General features: G+C 40.8%; 1 protein-coding gene and 2 long non-coding RNA genes across 3 annotated transcripts in view; 2 read left to right on the top strand and 1 right to left on the bottom strand.

The window, feature by feature from the left end:
• LOC145451876 (uncharacterized) overlaps window positions 1–25,886 on the top strand; it is a 328,627-nt gene that overhangs the window by 33,479 nt on the left and 269,262 nt on the right. The gene's annotated exons all lie outside the window — the stretch shown is intronic.
• Window positions 7,333–14,024, bottom strand: LOC145452683 (uncharacterized). The gene is made up of 8 exons (XM_080330852.1): window positions 13,868–14,024; window positions 13,548–13,808; window positions 12,841–12,859; window positions 11,745–11,911; window positions 9,310–10,715; window positions 9,111–9,182; window positions 8,018–8,109; window positions 7,333–7,860 (listed from the first exon to the last, which is right to left on the bottom strand). Exons 1-5 carry the CDS (start codon window positions 14,022–14,024, stop codon window positions 9,421–9,423), a joined length of 1,899 nt encoding a protein of 632 aa, XP_080186978.1. The 3' UTR covers window positions 7,333–7,860; window positions 8,018–8,109; window positions 9,111–9,182; window positions 9,310–9,420.
• LOC145452788 (uncharacterized) lies at window positions 22,843–24,580 on the top strand. Its single transcript, XR_013919512.1, has 2 exons — window positions 22,843–23,856; window positions 24,333–24,580. It is a non-coding gene; the product is annotated as an uncharacterized LOC145452788 (long non-coding RNA).

The following is a 25,886-nucleotide window of genomic DNA, read 5'->3' as shown; positions in this document are numbered from 1 at the left end:
TCAACATGTATGTTATCCGGATAAAAGAACTGATATTAATTATAACTCAAAGTATATGATACTGGGAATTAAAAGTGAAATATAAATACTACTTCTAAAAGCAGAATATGTATTTCATGTTTTTAGTCCAGAAAGTTTCAAAGGTGGTATGCTAAAATAGCTCTAAAACTAAAAAAGAAAGTCAAAGTCCACTCTTCCATATTAGGACACACCATGGACAATTGGACATATATATGCTAGATTACGATATGACAAGAAAATGCTAGATTGCGAAACATCAGTTTCAAATGTTATGATGAGCCATATATAATTTTTAGGGATGGTGTGAACGTGAGGTTCACGTTCGCGTTCTGTGTGTGAACCTCGGAAAATTTGAGGTTCGCGTTAACAACAGAACCTTGGTAGGTTCTGCACTGTGAACCTTTTTCATATATTGCAATTTTCACTTCATTATATAACATCTTTGGTTCAAATTTATTGACTTTCAACTGCGGGCCACTCTATGCATGGAGCTGGCAGCATAAACATTCAACACTAAACGAGCATGCCCTTGACAATCTCAAAAAATTTACTTGTATTGTTAGAAAAGTTTGCTCGATTTATCCAGCTTTCCGTTTGTGCATATTTAGTGTCTCTGTGCTGTGAGCTTGACCCGCAATCACGTGACATCAAGAGCGAAATACACTGTATTTTGTCAGCAGATGATGCTTATTCAACCAATGAATGAGATTGATATCATTTGATATCATATCATCTTCTGATGTAAAAATCTAGCAGGCGGACGGGGTCAATCTTGACTACATATGTATAGATTGCATACTGTATCAAAAAACCAAATCCGTGCGACTGGGGTGTTGGCTATACTGCTGTATAACTTGTTAATGGGGTAATATCGGTATAGAAACCCATTTTACACTCTGCTCAATATCCATGTGGCAATACTCAGACGCCGAGAATATTGTCCGATCAGGTCGAAATTGTTGGCAAAGCGACGCAAGATACTGATTTTATGGGATTATTATATCATTTGATTGCCTCAGTAGATGCATTTGGCGACGTTTAAAACGTCATTATGTGGCCCCGGGTTGAAATTAGCAATATGACGTCACGTGACGTCATGAGGTTCGCGTTTGTGTTCACACACAACCTTTCAAAAAGGTTCACGTTCACACGAACCTGAACCTTTCAGAGGTTCACACCATCCCTAATAATTTTATTAATTATTTCATTTGGGCGAAGGGCGACAATGTGGTGTGAACAGAACCACGCCAACCTTCCACCTAAATGATATTCACCGATAGTTTCGTGAAATCATACTGGTCACTTCGTATCCACTGCGCGCGAGGCGCGACGAAAATTCTGTGCTTTACTAAACTTATGAAAATTAAATGTTAATACTCCGTGAAAACAGCTCCGAAATTCCTCAGGCTATCTTCCTGATTGGAAGATTGAACTACTTCTACTTGACAAACTGAAAATAGCGAAAAGTAAGTAAGTAGATCACCAAATATTGAGAAGTAGAAGTAGAAGTAGAGAAAATCAGATCTACTTGAGTAAGTACCAGAAGTAGAGGAAAACTACTTGAGTACTTCGAAAAAGTAGAAGTACTTCGTTACTGACCAATTCTGTAGATATGATACCATTCGAGCATGTGCCAATGGTTGAGGACTATATAAACTATATTCGACTTCAATTTCAATAAAACAATCGGTTTGGTTAAGGTAAGATGAGAACAGAAATATAGACATTTTGCTTTTCTATTACTGTACCACTATAGTTACGACAACGTCAGCTTTAAGCTTCGATCACTTCGTTTGCAGTCAATCTATTTGTGAGAGAACAATCAAGGCTCGGTGAAGTGCACGCTTATTGAATGATTGGTCGCTCTCAGCAGTCTCACGGGTCACACAAGCGTTTCGCGAACAACCCGAACATATCCAAGATACAGTGATTTTTATCGACACCGATTACTTGATAACTTGAAATTGACTCGTGAATTTTGCTCCGAGTCACGAGTCAAGCCACATTTCTGATACGCCGAGTCAAGTCAAGTCATTTTGGCAAAGTGACTCGAGACAAGTCAAGTCATGCGAAAAAGGTGACTCGAGTCTGACTCGAGTCATCCCAACACTGGCATGCACACGCACAATTGCACACTTAATGTAAAGCAGAGGATATGTAAGGCAAGCGACAAAATTACGTGGCGGGCGAAATCGATGTTATTGGTCGTGGTCCGCATTATCGAGAGACGCTGCGGAAGATTACTAGCTTAGAGGCGAGGTATTAGTGGATTACGCGAAATATTGGATGTACTGAATATATTGGATACACGAAATATACTGGATATAAGTCGTAACACCTTAGCAGGCCCGTAACCACACTTCGTCAGCCCCTCAGCAATGGCCTTGGGACCCCATAGGGTGATGAACCGAACTTATGGGGCTTCGCCCCCCAGACCCCCTTGGCTATCCGCTCTTTGCCACGGTTTGTCATCTGCATTGGGTGTATGTTTATTGTTTAATGAGTTAGCTATTCTCGCATAGACGCGCGAAGCGCGAAATAATTCAATAATTCATGATTGAATCGTTCAATATGATCTGGAATTGCATATTTATTGCTATCAATTTTTATCCTCTCTCTGCTCACGTAATCAGATTTGCCGGTAGAGCTTAGTGAGGTGTGTTTAAAAACGTAAGACACCCAATAATAATTAAACATCTTCGGGCGTATACCCGTCGGCAGGAACGAAACAGCACTTCGTCAGCCCCAACGCCCCCTGAAAAAACTTGGGTCTTGGGCTCCCAGGGTGATAAACCGACCCCCTTATCTCTTTTGCCACGAAATCAGCTGCAATGTTCAGTGAGCCAGCGCGCAGCGTGAAAATCATCGATAATTCATGATAAAATCTGTCAATGAGATCGGGAATTTTATATATATTGCTATCGATCTCTTGTCCTCTCTACTCACGTTATCAGATTTACCAGAAACTGTAGGGCCCGTAAATAATAATTAAACATCTTTGGGCAGGCGGAACCGTTCGTATGACTTCGTTACATGATGTTATTTCATGACCTTCTGTCTGCTATATCAAAAATATAGAATGGCCCAAACGTACTAACTAAAAGACGCACACGATTTCACTGGCATATAATTTTTTCCTGCGGGATGGTATTTGTCTTCTGAGGTTCCGATTGCTAAGATTGCGCCAGTCATTTAGGCGCCTATGGACAATTAAACTTATATGTATGTATAACAAAGTTTTCGGTCAGCGTAACGGCAGTCCTTTTCGGCAAAGGATTTCGCGCTGCCGATCGTTCTTGCACACTTCTTGGAGTCGCATGTAGTATGACCTAAATCGTTATATATATTGGTGCGTAATGGCGCGGTAATGGCCAACTCCGATATGTCCATTTCTATAAATCTTGCGTGTTTGTTGTTGGGGCAAGAGTACCAAATCAAGATATTCGGCAACTTGAAATCGCGCGCAGCGCGAACAATTTTTTGAAAAAGTTGCATAAATTTTCAAAAGTACTCTATAATTTATGATAATTCACGAAATAATTTTCGGCCACCTTCGAGCCCCCCCCCCCAATTCGGGGGTTTAAGAGGCGGGAGTTACGGTCCTTACTTGAGAAAGGTAAAAGATTATGGCGACGGCCATGACGACCTGCAAAGCTAGAGTAGCACAAGAAAATGCCACACAGCCATCATATGCAACAGCAACGTCGAAATCAGAGAATACAACAATGGACAAGAAAACCCAAGCAAGAAACACCGATCTACACAAATACGAGATATAGGTCTTACTTTGTAAGGGGAAGAAAACCTTGACCTTGAAATTGTTGCAAACGAGCTAAAAACTAACACCATTACTGCAACGTACCATGAACACATTGAAGGAGTATAAAAACCAGGGGCGGGCAAACAACACCGCTCTGTGCGGCCCGCGAGAGTCTTAAAATATTGATAAATGCGTACTAGAAATCGAAGTTTTGCAGGGACTTGATTAATTTTTTTTGCATATTTCACCATGATCTTTTGAGGAAGTGGCACTTAAACTGGGGGTCGCGGACCCCCTGCGGTCGTGAAAGCCTCTGAAGAAGGGGGCGGAGCTGATATCAACTGAAAAAATGTTCGCGCCTCGCGCCATTTACATCCAATTCGCATTTGTTGCTCTGTATTTAGTCTGAATTTCATATTTAAAAATCTCTCATGCACACTGCACAGTCGTAACCACCCATGCCATCAAACTACCCACTAGGTTTGCTAGCATCCTGGTTTCATTTTGTGATATGACGACAAAGGGGACGCGATATTTTTCACCATCATAAGGGGCGTATTTTGCAAAGTTCGAGAACCACTGTTCTAAGGTAAAAACTTCCTATACTATTTTTTTATGTTTAATGTCTGGCGCGACAGCCCGATATTAAAGCTCACGCAGTTTGAAAGGTTTCAACCGCTAAAAATAACAGAAATCCTAAACGAGATAGACGTAAATCGGATCACCAGTGTGCTTTCAGATTGGCCACTGCAGTTTTAATTTTTTCAATATATATATATATCGACTTTCAATTAAATAATTAAATAAAAAAGGGCAAAAGAAAACAGAAAACAAAAGAACATCAAGATATTCCGTTCTGGGCCCTTGTTAAGCGCCTCCAGCGTGGGAGGTTGTGGGCGTCTTCGAGCGAAAGCCCGCGTTGCGCTAGCTCGGTCTCTATTGTCGAGCGCCATGTGGTTCTATTCCAGCCACCTCTGCGCCATGGCTCCGTCGGAATGTGGTTGATGATGGCGGCGGCTGGTTGATCGTCTTGATGCCGCACTAGATGACCGATTAGGCGGAAGCGTCGTTCAGCAGCCAGCAAATGACATGGGACCGTTTTTTAAGTTTGCGCAGAGCATTGGTGGATATGGATATATAAATAACATGGACAGTGGGCGATTTTTCTGCGGTATGCAATCAATTTGACAAATCGAAAGGAGGATTATCGTCATGATTCTGGCAAAACTGCATAAGTATGGAAAAAGTATGGAAGTATGGAAAAAAACATTCCATATCATACTTAGAAAATTCCCATACCATACCATACATGCACTCTTCCATATTCCATACCGAAATATCGTTCCTTACCATACCATATTTCCATACCATACGATACCACGCCCTGATTGCCTGTGCAATTGTACATTGTACTCATGATACAGCAGCATTGAAACAGTGACGTGATGTTGTAATAGGCCTACGTGTACTGCGTTCGTTAATATCAAGCCATACAGTCCAATTTAATCTTGAAATTGTGCGATTTGTTCATATGTAACTGCAGAAATGAGCACATGTCGCGACCTTATCAGCAGAAATCCACTTTTTACCAAACATTTCCAATGGCTTCAAATTCGATATTGATGACCTCTGTACCAGTCCGTCCGTCGTCGATCAAGTTTAGTGGAGTATAGAAAGTTCCCCTTCAAACGAATCGAATAATAATAAATAATAACAAATGCTTCTTTGCTCACAGGGCACATTAGATCAGCTGCGTCCAACAAGCATTCTTTCACATACTCGCCATCGGAGAATGGCTTACTGTAATTCGCGATTTTGTGGGATATGACAAAGCTTGTCCTGGTCACTGCTTCCCTAGATGCCTGAAGCTTTGTAAAGCAGCCTTGTTGTTTTGCCAGCTTCGTCGACAGGCCGTCGGAAATTCGCACTCTCTCAGCCTCAGCCACGTGTCTGTATTTCGCAGCACGTTTCGTGTCGTAATGCCTATAGTGCCTACTCAAATCATACTCCTTCAGCACGGCGACCTTCTCGCAATAAACTAAACATACTGGTTTGCCGCTAATTTCAGAGAGCAAATATTGAGTGGTCCAAATTTTCCTAAAATTACGTTCTTCGACGTGCACTTTCCATTTTTAGGCATGCTTATTCATCGTTTATTACCTTGTCGGTGACAATTACGGCTTATATGGTATACGTGCGGTGTACAATGTACATGTGAACTATAACTACCTCGTTTTGCGAATTTGAGATTTGAAAACCTATGACGTTGCAATTAAAAGCACAGAGCGTGTAACAATGACAGCAAACAAGTTTGGAGCTGTACTGACGGAAACAGTGAGTTGTGACTTTGTTTGTTCCGACATGCTTTGCTATATTGGTTTTATTTTGTGAGTGATTGGAATCTGAATTACGCATTCGTAGGCCACTGACACACAGTACATAAATGAACGCGCTTCATAGAAACACAATTCCGGTCCAATTAATACAGTCTAATATTTTAGTTCACCTTTTAACATTTAAAAGTATGTCTCATGTTCTGAAGTCCAAAATCATGTCGCGGGCCGCACAGAATCACGTCGCGGGCCGCATTTAGCCCGCGGGCCGCACTTTGCCCGGGTTAGATTTAGATGATAAAACACATAAAATACCACTGTTGTGGCGATTTCTATTTACTTGTGTCTGTAAAATGTATTGTTGGTAATATTGTGGAGACAATAGGTGGGGAAATGCCCCAGCTGTGTCCTTGGAGACGAGCTGCCACTGATCTAAAATTGTCGACGTTTGCTCCAATCATTATAGCCGCGGAGTCAGACGAGCTTGCTATACAAATATTTATGCGATTAAGGTCCTTCAGAAACTGATTCTAACCGACATATGTCAGCATAAAGTCAATAAGTCAATGCTCTCACTTTACGTATATAGTGCTAAAAGGAGCTGATTCATCATATATAATTCATATTTAATATTTTTATTTCGATTATACAGTCACTACTAGGCGTTAAAACAATTAGATAATGCTAAACCCACATTATTCCGTTTGGTCGTTACGCAATGGTGTTGGTGATGCAACATGTGTCTATATAAAAGGAACAATGTCGAAATGTATCAATCAAGTACCGAGCGATATTTTAAATATATGTTACCTCATAGCGTTTTCGTAATTACGATTTTACATTGACATTTCAGATTATAAAACAATGTACTTTCATGATTCACCAGTTGTGTTCCGCATTCTGGACACGAGGTGTATGTCCGTCTCTTTCGAGGATAACTTATGAGGCGTTCAGTTGCATAGTAAAGAATGGTTTTGTTTACATTCGTGTTACTCAATTTTACTCCACTCGAGAAAGACTCTGATTACTATTCGCCGAGTTGAATTGACTGGCCGATCGAGTAAACTATGCATTCGAAAATTTTTGAAACGTTGTGTGAGAATTTTACAGATGGATGAACCCGAAACCTAGGACACAGTACTAAATGCTGAATATTTACTTATGCAAGAGCAGACATTGAATTTCGAATACGTTAAATCGAGGTCATAAAAGAGGCAATTTATTGCCGCAGTGCATTTTTCGTCATAGTGTCTTCGACTAACATCATAGCGCTAGCAAACGTCTTTTCACAGAAGTAAAGTACCGGTCGCATTGCATAAACGGGAGAAAATAACAAAGTGTATTTGCAGAAATCATCTGATTCGTTGATTCTTGAAGCATCTGCAAGACAGTTGCAAAGTCCTTTTAACCAATGTATGCCACATCATTCCGTTATTCTCTTACTCATCTTCTTCTTCAAGGCAGGAGCGCAGATTTCAAATTTTAGGTGTGACAATAACTTTCCATTTGGATTCATCACTGATGTAAGGGATACGTGTTGCGTTTGACGAGAATGTTCATTGAGAATGACACGGAGCGCTTGCCGATATACATTTATACATTGTTTCACCACCAGGCCCGAGACTCTCGGTATAATATATGCATGCCAGTAGGTGAAAGTGCTGTTTCCTTGCTTTCAAAAGTTAGCCATAGGACGTCCATTATGTGCTTGTGAGGAGATTTCACTCGTCTGTTCGTAATCGGTATCTGGTAATTGGAGGCGGACATTAATTTACTCGGGTTAAGGTCGTGATGTAAATTATACTCGAGCAGTTTAGAAATAGAGCAGTGTGTTTCATGATATCGATACTACAGTCAGTATTAGGTAATGTTTCCTTGAGAATATGAGCCACAATATACGTACCTTCATGATTCATCAGATAGGAGCGGGTTATCTTCTCCCAATTCGCGGTCTAGCAGTCCATTGAGTTCTTCAGCCGTACTCACTATGGGAGTCTGTGGACAATAAAAACAAGCGGTTCGTTTACTGAGGTAGTCACTGTTGGAGCTCAAGTAAATGTAGACATAACGTTGCAAATGTTTACTCTGGTACAAGATCAAGTGGTCATTTTTAAGTATATAGCCAAGCGTTGCCCAAAAATGAAAACTGTTTCGTAGAGATGGGAGTTGTCTAAAATCATAAACGCTCGAGTATAATAGAGCAAGTAAGCAAGACCTGAACATTAATTCGTCGGAAAAAATGTGTTGAGCTTCCTTACTGCTGACCACGTCTGTTCGTTACTCACTCATGTGACCTTCGTAGAAATTGTGTCGCGACCTATCTCATTGCGACTTTGTATAGGCAAGAATTAATACCAAGAATAATTCTAAATTAATAAAAAAAAAATGTTTGAGAGCTGCACGAGAGAGTAATTGAGACATCTCCGTCGGACTGTTAAGAGTCAGATTCAATTCCGTGTGCATAATAATTTAGGTTTATGTGGTTTATTTTTAATATACTATGTCTATACGAGCTATAGTAACTGAATCAAGACAACTTTCCTACTGAAGCTTTAGTATTTAGAATGTATCGTTATGGCGGATCAATAATTGCATAAGGCTTATTTTAATAACGTGGCCTAGATACAAATATATATTTCATGAAAATTGTTTGTTCTTCGACAAAAAGATACTACCGATAACCATTGATCCCAATATTTTATGTATAGTATTGATGAACTCTCGACTAGTAGCCTATATATCCAATATATATAGCCTACGGTAGACCTCGACATACTTTTTCGTAATAATAACCAATGCTCGAACAAACTCCTGCCTATAAACAGAATCTTTGTCGCAATAAGCAATCGCAAATGAAATTCAAACCGGAAAACAGTGTTGTTAAAGAGTAGAGCAGGGGACTTAAATAATTACCTCCAGGGACCAACAAATAAGGTACAAATGAGTGCCTAGATAAAACAGGAAAGATCTTCAAATCACAACAAAGTCTGCGTTACCAGATCAGTTGACCGCTTCCAAATACGGAATTCCATTTTACCACTTGCAATCGGTATGGTTTTCGTTGGGTTCTATAAAAAGATAAAAATACGAACGATTAAGTCTTTCATCTGACATATGTCATGGAAAGTGATACTTTATTATTCACTTTGAAATTAAACTGGTCAGGAAATACCAAGGCACGATTGAGATGCATACCTCTTTCGTAAAGTTATTCTTTTCAATCCCATCGTTAATGGTTTCTGCAATGTCGTTACGTATGTTTGCCATGAGCTTGACTTTAATACGTGGGCAAAAATCATCGTGAACTTAGGCCAGAAACAGTGCAATCTCATTCACTTCTCGGGATTCCAAAGAATTAGTAATCTTGAGCTTGATATTAGAATCGGCCACCTTCGTCTTGCCGAATTCAATGCTGCTTTGCAACAAATTTAATGCAACTCTGTGATTGGCGGGTACATGCTTATGCATCTGCTTCATTTGTTTGCTCAAATACTCCTTCAGTTTCCCCACTTTCTTGTGGACATCCACAGCTGACTTACCGTTCGGCCGGAACAACCCTTCCAATCGCTTCGTTCTTTGTTTTTCAAGTATGCCCGAAGTTAATGGTACGACAATCCCATACTTTTCCTTAAATACCGATTCAAACACTTCGCTAGAACAGAAATATCCGAAATACAAAGCTTTCATTACATCTTCATGTAATCGTTTGCAACTAAGATCCTGCGAGGTCATTGCAGGAATCAAAAAACCTTGTGACTGAAAGTGCAGAATTGCAGCTCGAAATTCTTCCAATCGTACAATCCTTCTCTCATACGACAGTCTGTTCATACTTTCCTCAAGTAATTCGATGACCACGTCTGAAAAGTTCTTTAAATCTAGCCTATGTCTCATTTTGACAAGCTTCAAGATAATGTTACGATAGAACGGATTGATACAGAAGTACCGGATGGCTTCGCGTAGTTCAAAATCTTCCTTGTCATCAGCAAAAATTTCTTTCGTAACATCCTGTATTTGTTCATCGCAACACCCTAAAACCTGCAGCGCTGTTGTTGGATGTAAAATGGTATCCATATGTTTGTAGCAAGTTGTGCAAATGATGCGAGCGTCTGGAAATATTTCCCTTCTTGTAGAGCTGAGGTTGTAGAAAATATGCTCTTTCCCAGTGACATCTCCATACTGTATTATCTTGCTGGAGTATTCAGTCGGCAAACTCAGATTTTCCACGAAAAGGACTACCAGCTTCGAGTTTTCTTTCATCCATTTCAGTACAGAAGAAATTTCGCCATCATGAAGATCTTTCATGTATTCCCCAATGACGGTTTCTACACTCATATTACGCCCATCGTCTCTGAAATCTTCATAATCCAAATACATTCCAAGTTGACCGTCATCCAGATTTTCGATGCAGTGGCAACAAATAGCGGTTTTTCCAGTACAGTATTCCCCCACGACCAGACATGTTTCACCCTTTTCAATATCAGATATTCCGGTTTGAAAAGAAATGCTATGCTCCTCCGTGGCAAGATTTTGAAATTTCAATGGTAAATATTTGAATTTATTTTTACAGATTCGTTGAAATTTCTTCTTCAGATGAAGCAGAGCTGAAAGAAATCAAGAGATTTGAACGATGGCTAACTATGGTGGCAAGATAGCGCAGTGGTATAATACACGGCTGCAATACCAACGGGTTGCGCTTTCGAGTCCGAGCGAGGTCGACTTCAAAATTCCTACCTTGAAGGTTTATCTAGGCTCCTCCTCGCCACCTTATTCGCGTAAGCGGTTGTGTCTTGCAGAAAGCCTAGAAGTTGGCCGTGCTACAAGTCGCCAGATACAGAATCAAAAATGCAGAAAGTCGGCCTGGTGTAAATGACCTTTGTAGTCTACAAACACCATGAATACCCCAAACAAACAACCGATGACTATGAATAATTATTGCCAATATTTTGTAGAGCCAATACGCAGTGGTTAAAGAACAAGGGGGCTCGTTTCATAACAATGACGTGATGTTACGAAGTAGACATCAGAAATTAGTCGAACTGAGGCGCCTTCTGGCTTCCCCACCCCGACACTGCGCCACACGATTACAAACCCGACTTATAAATTGGGGTTTTGCTACCAAAGTTCCTCAGTGGTTGAATATTCACGGAAGCGTCCCGTTGCATACAACCGTCTTGGGCTACTATTCATGGCATGGACCAGTCAAATGATATAGGCCTACTTCTAATGATAGCCTACGCGACATTACAGATGACACAAGATCCTGGGATACAGGGGATGTAAAAATAATGTGCGATGCATATAGGTCTACACGATTGCGTCCAGCCTGACAACTTGTTATTGAATAACATAGTAACGACCCACGCTACTATTGAATGAAAAGAAAATATTTGGAACAAACATAATCATGATTTATACTGTCACTGTAATGAGCTTGAGCTTATATGCACAGTACAGTAGTCATATCCTTTATTGCATTGCAACAGAGTGCCTGGAAAATATATTTATAGAATTATATTCAAGTCCTGATCGGCACGGCAAATTTCGAGGGGTTCTTTTCTTTACATAAATCAGTGATCAAATGATCACAAAATATGTAGTTTTCCATTATTTTATATCAGGAGTAAACTTACTTTGTTTGAACAACAATGTTTTTGAAGGGAGTCCCAATATGTTCTCTATTTCAGCGCGAACATTAATCTGCAAAGTTTCGGTTTCTTTATTATTCGTGTACTCCAGAAGTGGCGTATCCCGCTTGTAACAGTCTCCATTCACATTGAATGTATAACTTGTTGCACACCTTTAGCTGGATCACACCATATTTTAACGAGGACTGGAGAGAGGCATTTGGCGCTTAGCCCAGAGGGAGAATCAGGTCCTGCAAGAATTGGTACATTTACTTCCAGGTGACCGCTCCTATAATACATAAATTAAAATATACACAAACATTGTATATTCTAGGCAAATATTGAATTGTAAATTAATATTGTATTGTTAATATAATTTACCGAGAAAATAGATGTATGATGTATATACGATTGTAATTGAAAACTGGTTCCATATATAATGGATTTTATATGACATTCACACATTCTTGTCTTTAAATCTTGTCGGTTGAGACAATTCGAGACACGAGCAACATGAACTTCAAGACTGGACTACATGTCTGAGAATGACGAAATGGAGTTTATCTAGAAGTGCACGTTTCGAGAGTCAATTATAAAAGTCATGAAATGCACAAACTCTTGGAGTCCATACCATCAAGTAGGCTGTATAATCAGTATAGTTCATAACCATGGATTAGCGCACTCAAGGGGAAGCAACAGAATGTTGGCGAACTTCAAGCCCTGATTTCTCCGATTGGATCTATGATTTGAACTCACGCCCACATTACAGAGAGACTTTTAGGGGCGTCGAATGGTACTATACATTTTATAAATATCTTCATAACGGAAACTTGTATGTTTTCCTAATTACAAATCAGTTATATATATTGGAGTTACAATTGACATATCAGAAGAACGGGTGATCGACTTCGAAAGCCAGCCTGCCCTTATTGTCACGCCACTCCACACGACGCGCCACCACAACAGTTACGATTCGTTTGTGACGATTATGGCTAATTAACTCCAACCAATGTACAATCCACAGCTGCAACACCAATGGGTTGTGGGTTCGAGTCCGACCTAGGTTAACTCTGGAATTCCTACATAAGTGTTAGAGGCTTACCAGGGCTCATCCTCACCATCTGATCCGTGTAAGCGGTGTCTTATAAAAAAATTTAGTGGGTCTTGCTACAAGTCAGCAGCTGCGGAATATAAATGAGGAAAATAGACCTGGTGTAAATGACCATAGTAGTCGACAAACACCATGAATACAACGAGCAACAACAACTCCAACCAATGATGGCCATCACAAATCACAAATCATAAGCATTAGTTGAGTGTGTCTCTTGGAATTCCTGCGAAACCCCATTGTTTCTGTACTGCTTAGTTTAGTGTATTTGTGAAAGACTTTTCTCGGTTATGAAGCGACGCTAAAGTGACTCATGTAAGAAACTATTTGCCACCAGGTAATCCAGTGCTAGGTCATAGCGCTACTCATCAATGTAACACCAGCATCGGCTGGCTCGATACACGCACAGTTTGGCTCAAATTGGCGACCTATAGGATAGCATACTGGCCAATTGGCAAACTGGCTAATCTTGTGCAAAGGTAGATATATCTGCTATATAATCTTTATTAGTAATTCCATATATTTTGAGACAGCAAGGACTACATACAATCGACTCCGATATCTTTTATAACAGTAAGTCAGTTGAGGAATCCTGTATTGTCAAGGTGGAGATGTATAGCAAATACATCCCATTTGATATAATTGCTGATATAGGCTACTCTGCAAACATATCATCAACTGAAAAAATACATTTGTCATACTTGTGAAGCAACCGTTCCAGTCCGAATATCTCCCTCCACCAGAGCTGTTGATAGCTTTAACGCGGAAGTCGTAACAACTACCTGGTTCGGGATCATGTATTAGGACAATATTTTCAACTGTGCTTTGTTCTATAAGATCTTTGTGGTTCATTTTCCACTGGACAATATATTCCGATGGATGTATGCCAAGATGGTCCCAGCTAAACATGATGTTACCATCATTGCCCTGTTCAGATTGCAGCTGTTCCACAATTGGTGGCACTGAAAATAGTTTGTTATGAGATATTATGGCTGATTACAATATGAAGCCATTGGCTTACGAGTTTGTACAATATTGCTGTAATACTCATATTGACTTTTTGCATTTGACATAACAGTCAGAACGGCAATTTCGTACTGGGCACCAGGCCTTAATCCAGATACTACATAGCGATGCTCCTTGATTGGATCACTGATTTGCGTGCACGCAAATCCCATTGACAAACATTTCCACTGTATAATATATTCCTTGTGAGTTGAAGGGGTGTCGCTGAACTCCACAATCAGCCGAGTGTTATCTTGGTCAGCAGCAACTATGGTGGCAAGATAGCGCAGTGGTATAATACACGGCTGCAATACCAACGGGTTGCGCTTTCGAGTCCGAGCGAGGTCGACTTCAAAATTCCTACCTTGAAGGTTTATCTAGGCTCCTCCTCGCCACCTTATTCGCGTAAGCGGTTGTGTCTTGCAGAAAGCCTAGAAGTTGGCCGTGCTACAAGTCGCCAGATACAGAATCAAAAATGCAGAAAGTCGGCCTGGTGTAAATGACCTTTGTAGTCTACAAACACCATGAATACCCCAAACAAACAACCGATGACTATGAATAATTATTGCCAATATTTTGTAGAGCCAATACGCAGTGGTTAAAGAACAAGGGGGCTCGTTTCATAACAATGACGTGATGTTACGAAGTAGACATGAGAAATTAGTCGAACTGAGGCGCCTTCTGGCTTCCCCACCCCGACACTGCGCCACACGATTACAAACCCGACTTATAAATTGGGGTTTTGCTACCAAAGTTCCTCAGTGGTTGAATATTCACGGAAGCGTCCCGTTGCATACAACCGTCTTGGGCTACTATTCATGGCATGGACCAGTCAAATGATATAGGCCTACTTCTAATGATAGCCTACGCGACATTACAGATGACACAAGATCCTGGGATACAGGGGATGTAAAAATAATGTGCGATGCATATAGGTCTACACGATTGCGTCCAGCCTGACAACTTGTTATTGAATAACATAGTAACGACCAACGCTACTATTGAATGAAAAGAAAATATTTGGAACAAACATAATCATGATTTATACTGTCACTGTAATGAGCTTGAGCTTATATGCACAGTACAGTAGTCATATCCTTTATTGCATTGCAACAGAGTGCCTGGAAAATATATTTATAGAATTATATTCAAGTCCTGATCGGCACGGCAAATTTCGAGGGGTTCTTTTCTTTACATAAATCAGTGATCAAATGATCACAAAATATGTAGTTTTCCATTATTTTATATCAGGAGTAAACTTACTTTGTTTGAACAACAATGTTTTTGAAGGGAGTCCCAATATGTTCTCTATTTCAGCGCGAACATTAATCTGCAAAGTTTCGGTTTCTTTATTATTCGTGTACTCCAGAAGTGGCGTATCCCGCTTGTAACAGTCTCCATTCACATTGAATGTATAACTTGTTGCACCTTTAGCTGGATCACACCATATTTTAACGAGGACTGGAGAGAGGCATTTGGCGCTTAGCCCAGAGGGAGAATCAGGTCCTGCAAGAATTGGTACATTTACTTCCAGGTGACCGCTCCTATAATACATAAATTAAAATATACACAAACATTGTATATTCTAGGCAAATATTGAATTGTAAATTAATATTGTATTGTTAATATAATTTACCGAGAAAATAGATGTATGATGTATATACGATTGTAATTGAAAACTGGTTCCATATATAATGGATTTTATATGACATTCACACATTCTTGTCTTTAAATCTTGTCGGTTGAGACAATTCGAGACACGAGCAACATGAACTTCAATACTGGACTACATGTCTGAGAATGACGAAATGGAGTTTATCTAGAAGTGCACGTTTCGAGAGTCAATTATAAAAGTCATGAAATGCACAAACTCTTGGAGTCCATAGCATCAAGTAGGCTGTATAATCAGTATAGTTCATAACCATGGATTAGCGCACTCAAGGGGAAGCAACAGAATGTTGGCGAACTTCAAGCCCTGATTTCTCCGATTGGATCTATGATTTGAACTCACGCCCACATTACAGAGAGACTTTTAGGGGCGTCGAATGGTACTATACATTTTATAAATATCTTCATAACGGAAACTTGTATGTTTTCCTAATTACAAATCAGTTATATATATTGGAGTTACAATTGACATATCAGAAGAACGGGTGATCGACTTCGAAAGCCAGCCTGCCCTTATTGTCACGCCACTCCACACGACGCGCCACCACAACAGTTACGACTCGTTTGTGACGATTATGGCTAATTAACTCCAACCAATGTACAATCCACAGCTGCAACACCAATGGGTTGTGGGTTCGAGTCCGACCTAGGTTAACTCTGGAATTCCTACATAAGTGTTAGAGGCTTACCAGGGCTCATCCTCACCATCTGATCCGTGTAAGCGGTGTCTTATAAAAAAATTTAGTGGGTCTTGCTACAAGTCAGCAGCTGCGGAATATAAATGAGGAAAATAGACCTGGTGTAAATGACCATAGTAGTCGACAAACACCATGAATACAACGAGCAACAACAACTCCAACCAATGATGGCCATCACAAATCACAAATCATAAGCATTAGTTGAGTGTGTCTCTTGGAATTCCTGCGAAACCCCATTGTTTCTGTACTGCTTAGTTTAGTGTATTTGTGAAAGACTTTTCTCGGTTATGAAGCGACGCTAAAGTGACTCATGTAAGAAACTATTTGCCACCAGGTAATCCAGTGCTAGGTCATAGCGCTACTCATCAATGTAACACCAGCATCGGCTGGCTCGATACACGCACAGTTTGGCTCAAATTGGCGACCTATAGGATAGCATACTGGCCAATTGGCAAACTGGCTAATCTTGTGCAAAGGTAGATATATCTGCTATATAATCTTTATTAGTAATTCCATATATTTTGAGACAGCAAGGACTACATACAATCGACTCCGATATCTTTTATAACAGGTAAGTCAGTTGAGGAATCCTGTATTGTCAAGGTGGAGATGTATAGCAAATACATTCCATTTGATATAATTGCTGATATAGGCTACTCTGCAAACATATCATCAACTGAAAAAATACATTTGTCATACTTGTGAAGCAACCGTTCCAGTCCGAATATCTCCCTCCACCAGAGCTGTTGATAGCTTTAACGCGGAAGTCGTAACAACTACCTGGTTCGGGATCATGTATTAGGACAATATTTTCAACTGTGCTTTGTTCTATAAGATCTTTGTGGTTCATTTTCCACTGGACAATATATTCCGATGGATGTATGCCAAGATGGTCCCAGCTAAACATGATGTTACCATCATTGCCCTGTTCAGATTGCAGCTGTTCCACAATTGGTGGCACTGAAAATAGTTTGTTATGAGATATTATGGCTGATTACAATATGAAGCCATTGGCTTACGAGTTTGTACAATATTGCTGTAATACTCATATTGACTTTTTGCATTTGACATAACAGTCAGAACGGCAATTTCGTACTGGGCACCAGGCCTTAATCCAGATACTACATAGCGATGCTCCTTGATTGGATCACTGATTTGCGTGCACGCAAATCCCATTGACAAACATTTCCACTGTATAATATATTCCTTGTGAGTTGAAGGGGTGTCGCTGAACTCCACAATCAGCCGAGTGTTATCTTGGTCAGCAGCAACTTTGATATTACTTGGTGGCAAAGGATCTGTGAATAGCTTACATGTTTACATCGATCAAATGAGAAATAATGAGCATCATAAAGTGGGCCTATTACGCATTATCCTCGTTCTTTCCACACACTTCTCTTCACTTACGGCAGTGGCTCCCAAATTTTTTCGTCTCTTGCCCCCTTTGACCTATATTTGAGCTACCCCCCCCCCCTAGGAAAAGTTGCCTTTGACTAAACAAATGTGCATTTTAACGCGCAACCATTTGTTGACTGAGCAATTATTGGCAAAACACATTTAGATATGTCCGAACTACGGCGAATGCGGACCGCACTAAACTTTGGTAAAGTACAGTCAAATTTGACCTGTTTTTGACCGGTCGATTAGCCAATGACGAAAAATAAATCACCAAGTCCGCTTGCTATGGACTTGAGTAGAATCGATGAATTTGGTATGTTTTTCACGTTAGCTCATATGTTGGCCTAAAAAGTTTAACAATTTCACTAGCGGCCTTGTGCCGAATTCGGCTTGACGTTTTCATGCCTCTAGTAGCAATTTGGTCGAGAGGCTGTCGTGGACCCAACAAAATCGTCTCGTGAGCCTCACTTTATCAGGGAATGTAATATCTACGAAATGCATTTTAACATACACATAGCTTGAAATCCGCCAAAGAAACACGAAATTGTAAAGAACTAATTTCTTCTTAACAGTTCTATACCATAAAAATCTAAAAACCTTTCAACCCATTGTATCTTCCAATACAATGCCAAAGCCAGATTCCCCCTAAAAATTATGCCAGATTCCCCCATAACAATTTCAAAATCTCCAACATGGGGGAATTTCCCCGGTTGGGAACCACCGACTTACGGAGTTAATCCGCTTTCATTGGCAGGATAGTGTCCAGATTATTTTAGATTGTCTACACTACAGGCATCCGTGATTTTATTCGCTATCCTTGGTTAATTTTCGCTTTACAGTCACGTCGTATTTTATAAAATGATTTCTGAAATGGGTGTGTTTATCACACATAGAACACGCCAATGATGATGTACTAAATGAGTGTATTTTGAAAAAATCCTCTGTTATGACGCGACTCCAAAGCGACTTACGGAAATTTATTTCGCGTTTTCAAAGTATCGGGAAACTATTCGTGGCTGGCCAATCACAATATGCTCTCGGTCGCCAATTTGAGCCCAGGTTTTATCGGGTCGACTCTCGACAGCGCATCAGCGTATGCTTGTGTTACATCGATATGTATCGCTATGACCTGGCACTGGATTGGCCTATAACAGTGGTTCTTAACCTTGCCCCCAGCGCCCCCCAGGGGGCGCTGGCGATCTTGAAGGGGGGCGCAAACGCTCAGGGGGCGATATAGGGGGCGCTGGGCTCAGGGGGCGGTATGGGGGGCGCTGGAGAGAAATGGCTTCGCAGTAGATGATGTGGTGATAGGACATATCCTTAATGAGTATTCAGAGCAAATTAACACCGAAAACTTCGTTACATATAGCCTTCAAAATACATATAGGTTTAATTGTCCATGGGCGCCTAAATGACTGACACCGAATGTTCTTGTCTTGGCAATCTGAACCCCAGAAGACGAATTCCATCTGGCAGGGAAAAATTATATGTCAGTGAAGAAATACCAATCTGAAATCGTGTGCGTCTTTTAGTTTAGTACGATTGGGCGACAGGGATATTCCTGTTTGGCGATATCCCCGTTGAGCGATTCTATATTTTTTGATATTGCAGACAGGGGGTCACGAAATAACATCATGCAACGAAGTCATACCAACGGGTTCGCCAGCCCGAATATGTTTAATTATTAGTAACGGGCCCTACAGTTTCCAAGAAACCTCACAATGTTCGCTTTAAGTTTTTATGAGTCTGCGCACACTCAGCAACTCGCTGCGCCGACCCTTGGACAACAGTGCGTAACGACTAAAAAAAGGTAATAACTCCGGATTTGTTGTGCGCAACGTAGATTTTCTGTGTGCAGAGACCGTGTCAGCACTGCGCGCGTGCGCAGCTTAGAGGGAACATTGCAACTCGCTCAGCTCTACCGGTAAATGTGTTTACGTGAGCAGAGAGAGGATAAAAATTGATCTCAATTTACATGCAATTCCCGATGATATCATTAATTATTGAGATTTTTCGCACTTTGCGCGAATAGGCGAGAATAGCTGCCTCAGTAAATGGACACCCAATGTAGATACCTAATGGGCAATCAGCAAATAGCGGACAGCCTATTAATGGGGGTCTGGGAGTGAAGTCCCCCGGAAGTTTGGTTTATCACCCGATTGGGGCCCAGGACCTACGTTTATTGTTTAATGGGGCTGACGAAATGCTGTTACGGCCCTGGTAACGAATAATTGTACCTGCGGGTAAGCCCGAATATGATCAATTATTAATTACGTGCCCTTTATTTTCCTATACAACAGCTCAGTCAGTGCTACTGGTAAATCTGATTACGTGGGCTTAGAGGATAAAAAGTTTATAGCGACTTATATATGTAATTACCACCTATTCATTCATGCATTATGGAAAATTTTGGTACCTAGGGCGACCAGGCCACAATATGGGGTTCGTGGGGGCGAAGCCCTCAGAAGTTCGGTTTATCACGCTATGAGTGCGCAAGGCAATCGTTTTTAGGGGGGTTAACGGAGTGCTGTTACGGCCCTCCCTCTTACTCATTGTCTTTATTACATTACTTACAATATGAAGTTGGGGGGGGTGGGGGGGGGCGCAGGAGCACGATAATTTTTGAAAGGGGGCGCTGGAAGAAAAAAGGTTAAGAACCACTGGCCTATAATAATAGATAATTAACCTACGGAGATATGCGCAACACGTGACTCACGGTTAAGTACAAAGACGCCGTTGCTGATTGCTGGTCGCTTCGTTAACATATATTGTAGCCTATTTCAGCGATCGGACAGCTTTATGCCTAGCGCAGATTCGGACTGTATTGCCACTCGGACACCATTTCTGGGCATGTTAGGACTTTGTTGCCAATCGGACATCATGTCTGGGGTAGATGCGGACTGTGCTAATTGCCACTCATACATCATATCTGGGGCAAATTCGGACTGTTGTGTCACTATAATGTGCGAGCACATCCCAGATATTATGTACGAGAGGCGGATCATGGGCTGAACATATCCCAGGCATGATGTCCCAGAGGCAAAACAGTGGTAACATACACCATACATCATGTACGGGTGCCAACACAGTCCGAACACACCCAAGATATGATGTCTGAGTGACTCAAGTGTGAACATACCAAAGACATGACATCCGACTGGTAACATAGCTCAAACAAGATGTCCGAGTGGCGAAACACAGTGCTAACATACCGCAGGCATGATGTCTGAGTGACGCAACAGTGTCCGAACATATATAAAAGACATGACGTCCAGGTGGCAACATAGCCCAAACATACCCTAGACCAGAGGTGGTAAGTAACGAAGTACTTCTACTTTTTCGAGTTACTCAAGTAGTTTTCCTCTACTTCTGGTACTTACTCAAGTAAATCTTTTTTCGCTACTTCTACTTCTACTTCCAATAAGAAAGATAGCCGATGGAATTTTAGCCCTGTTTTCGCAGACCACCGTTGAAACCTTCTGGACAAAAGACATGAAATATATTTTCCGCTGTTTAGAAGTAGTATTTGAGTCAGCTGCTGATACAGAGATGCAACATACTAATTTTCTCATTACACACTGTACTGATTGCATACTGTACAGCAGGGGTTCTCAACCCGCGGCCCGCGGGCCGCATGCGGCCCACAGACGATTATCTTGCGGCCCGCGACATCTTTCATTATAACGCAAGTACTACTGACACAGTATTGTTACAAATTAATTTAGGTTCTTAGCACTTTTATCGTACCGTCTCTGTTTTTTTTGATTACTCATTCTTGAATGCAGTGGTTCTCAAACTGGGGCGCGCGCCCCCTTGGGGCGTGAAAGCACCAGAAGGGGGGGGGGGGCGCGAAAATGAGGTCGACTGAAAAAAATGTTCGCGCTGCGCGCAATTTATCTCCAATTCATAGTTATTTCACTGTGTATAGTCTGGTTTCGTATTTGAGAGTTCTCCCATCAACAGCCATAACCTTCCATGCCATCAAACTAGCCGTTTGTATTCCTAGCATTCTGGTTGCATTTTGTTATATGAGGTTAGGGGGTTCGAAATTTTTCCCTATCAAAAAGGTGGGCGTGTCTAAAACAAATTGAGAACCACTGCTTTAATGGGGCGTTTCTTGAGATATGCTCGACTTCAGATTGTTATTGTTTTGAATCGGTATTAGGCTGGAATCGGATTCAAGAGAACCCCGCTATGTAGTAGGCCTACACTTTTAAAGAGTGTTTGACGCAATGCGAACGGTTGTTGAGATTGCCGACTACGTTTCAGACGCATCGTTCAAAATTGCTTAGAATATGGCTAAACTCAAGAAATCTGCTATAGAAGGTGTGATTTCAATAAAACCTAAACATTATGTGCGAATATTTGCTGTTTCCGGAACTTAGCGGCAAGGGCAACATCACCTGACAAATTTCTAAGATTCAGTCGTCCGATTAAATCGTGACCAGACGAGTAACATTAATGCCAGTCGATCTTTTATCGCATGTTCTGAAACACATTGTCACGTATACTACTTTAACCCAGCCTCGGACGAATCCACCGACTTGGCATAATATATACAGAGGAAATGCTGGCTGGGCAAACGTGGGGAGGGGACCAGCGAAAAATATCAACTTGGCAAAGCCGGCTTCTATTCCAGGCATGGAAGGAAATGATAAGGGGTGATTGGTTTGCTCAGAAATGGCCCGGAACGCCACTTCTTCTCATATCACTCAGAGCGCAATGTGATAATGGCCTCTGTAACGCAAAAGTTACCGTAATTTATACTTGCTCGCTCACGCATTGAAACAGAGAGTTCGGTTCTCTGGTGGTAGGGTTTGAAGTTGCATATACCGACTTGGCAACGAATGCAATGCACCCTCCATGAAAAGATTTACTTGCGCCGCTAGAAGATAGGCCTACACTATATATTCTCACAACAAGCAGCAGCTGCAAACTTACGAACGCTGTCCATTATTACTTTACAATGCATAAAAATGTACTAAATAACCGTATACGGCTGGTAAATAGGCTACAGTAGCCTAAATTTATTATTAGCCCACAAATACATGGTAATATTGTTCTGCGGCCCGCAGCGTCTTTTGCTGTTAAAATGCGGCCCGTTATACAAGGGAAGTTGAGAACCCCTGCTGTACAGCATTGAACACACACTCTCACTACTAATAGACATTGGTCACAAACGAAATTTAGGAAGTAGACAAATTGCATATCTCTAATCTACATGCACACTGTAAAAAATCTGGTAGATTTACTGGGAAATCTCTGTAAATTTTACCACGAATTACCGGTCGCAGCCAATTACTGCGCGTAGCTTGTCATTTTACATTTTGATATGTAATATTACCTTAATATAGCTGTAAAGTAAGTTACCAGAATTTCTTCGCAAAATTACTGACAGTGACTCGCTACTGCAGTTTACCGGGCTATTGGCAAAATTGATTAGCATCAAAATCGCTGCAGCCAGTGTATACGTAGAACTGAATGTTACTGATATATCATTCTAGAGGTGATTTGACCTGATTGAACCTCGTTTGCGAGACTGGGGTCTGTCACACCGAAATTGTTGGCCCTAGTATCAATTTAAGCTTAGTAGGGTACAAGAAATAACTGACAATCGTAGCTAATGTGGTATACCGTAGCCATATTATATTATAAGGCAATGGCTGTACGGCCACTACGGCCAGTCTCGCTGGTTACATTCGTTGTCACGGATAAGGCTGATAAGTTAGAAAATTAGTTCAGGATGTATAACATTGCTCGGGGAAACTAGAAATATCAGCACGGCATGCTCAGCTGACCATTTGTTAATGGCGGACAAGGCGACCTGTAATAGGTTACATTAGGTGACTGCTTTTTCTGAGATTCGTAGTAAACAACAACGCACAACTGTGACATCACAAGCAGCGTCTGGTTAGGTAAGTACAGTAAGTAGTGAACAACACATAGAATATATATCAATTTATACGAAATTAGATGAAAAAAGGGACTATGTGCAATGCTAAATGTTTCTGTATGGAAAAAACGACCCAGATCAAACATTATAACGTGGCCAGTAAATATTATTGGTGTCATGTGTCAGCGGATGAATACCATTTATTTCGAAATCGTTCGAGTGTCGTCTGGCCAGTGGCCATTAGTGAGATTTGAGCAAAGGGTGGAGCGAAGCTTGTTGAGCTTGAAGAAAGTGGACGCGATCGTTGAAGATTCCTAGGAATGCTGAATGGAATACGCATCTTAAAAGGTAATACGGTACTACATAGTATTTGTTACCGTGAATATCTGACTCTGCACACCATCCCTCGATGACTTAGATTTCATGATTGATATATTTCATTCGCCGCATTCTCTGTTCTATTTTGGGATATTTGTCGACTTATATAGTGACCACATACTCCGCTGCGGAGAAGTTGAAACTGTTGGCTTGATAATGTCATTTTCGGGCCATAGCATAGATATGTTTTCATCCACTGCTGGATTTGTTTGCCACACAAGCCACCTTAAATTAGGAACCTTTTGCTTCAATACAGAGATAAAGTCATTAATCTTTGCTATGTCATGTAAAAGGCGGAGCCGTCATCACACAATGTGCCAGTACCGGTACTTCAAAACATGTTATATTTTTGTTAGCCCATTTGTCTCAGTCTTTATAATGTCATGTCCACTGTCCAGGTTAGGAACTTAGCTTTATATAGCGACTTACGCATGAATTCTTTTTAGTGGAACTGCAAGATACTACTTACACCGAAGGAATGAGAACGAGAAAAAGAAACAATTGGAAGTTTGGCCGGTGGTGGAATTAATTCACGTTTTCTTGAGACCACTCGTGTTACTGCATGTCTTCTAAAGAAGAATTAGACCTCCAGCAGCAATATTTTTCCATCGATAACCACTTCATCGTGATATCATGAATGAATATACAGTTTGTTCCAATGTCGTTTTGGGGATGTGAAGAAAATGTTGCGATATTTTTGCATCGGGTTGCTTTGCGATAGGTATGGATGTACGTGAATTTACAAGCTGGTATGTAATCCTGATTTACAGGGACAGCATGTAGGTAGGTAGGCGGTAAAATGACAGTCTCGATCGCAAATGTACAGGAGAACATGTAGATTAGATATACCGGAGGTGACTGTAACATTACAGTCTGGCGTGTAAAGTGAGATTACCGGACGAGTGTAAGTTAAACTTACATTGACTAACGGTAATGTTAGATTACCACGAAATGTCTGGCTACCGTGCTTCCAAACATTTCGCGGTAAATCGAGGTTTTTATTTTTTACAGTGCACTTAGTCAAGTATTCAAGGACGAGGACTTGCAGTCTTTCTTAATCATTTGTTCGACCCATGCAGCTCAGCTACACTACATATATTTTTAATTTTGTCAAGTGGAAAGGAGCGTTTGGTTATATCTACATCAATTTTACAACCAGACGATATATTCACTCTGTCACAATATCATGTTATAATTACAAAAATTGCATCAATTTGTGACTGCATCACGAAGATGCATATTGCTTCTTTCTTCCGCTATTCTACTGAATTGTAATTTGCAAATAATGACCAATTTTATCTATATCAGGGGTGGCCAACCTTTTCGGCCAAAGGGCCACATGAGATTCACGAACCGTTGCGCGGGCAACTTGAATGGCGATTATTTAATTTTAGTCGTCCGGTAGGAACGAACCGAATTAGGTAACATTGAAAACAAAACTTATATGTCATGTGTCATGAAAACTATGTATGTAACCGTACAGTGTGCAATCATGCCCTGGTCGCACGAAGCACGAAATGTTTTAAAGGTAATGAATGAATTCGATCAATAAATATATTACTTGCATATACTGCGGTTCGCCTCTGTATATCAATGGGCTAATTTGGCAAGGACAGGATTTTTTGTAGTTTAGATTAGACATAGCAATATCGACGGTTTCGGTGAACATATCTCTGTCATTTGGTGCAAATGTTTCATCGCCTACGATCTCGCTTCGAGCGCACAAGCGAAGTCGCATTTTGGACGACGTTATATGCTAATTGCGAGTATATTCAGACTCAATTCTGCAAATTAGGCGTATTTATATTTTCCAGGAGGGGGCTTCATTACCAAATGCAAGAAATGTGACAAAAAATACGTGAAGTGCCAAGAAAAATTTCAAGTCAAATAAACCTCCTACGGAATATTCTAGTTTATGGTTATGGTCGTAAACGAAGATCTGCGATGAATGTGGCTGGCCCCTGGTTACGCCAATGCGTCGAAACTGATTTTTTAGTCAT

The sequence above is a fragment of the Botryllus schlosseri genome, chromosome 12, assembly GCF_051294905.1.
Source record: "Botryllus schlosseri isolate E-star chromosome 12, Bs_hap1, whole genome shotgun sequence".
NCBI lineage: Eukaryota > Metazoa > Chordata > Ascidiacea > Stolidobranchia > Styelidae > Botryllus > Botryllus schlosseri.
Note: the sequence above shows the minus strand (reverse complement) of the source record. Positions and strands in the feature narration are given on the sequence as shown.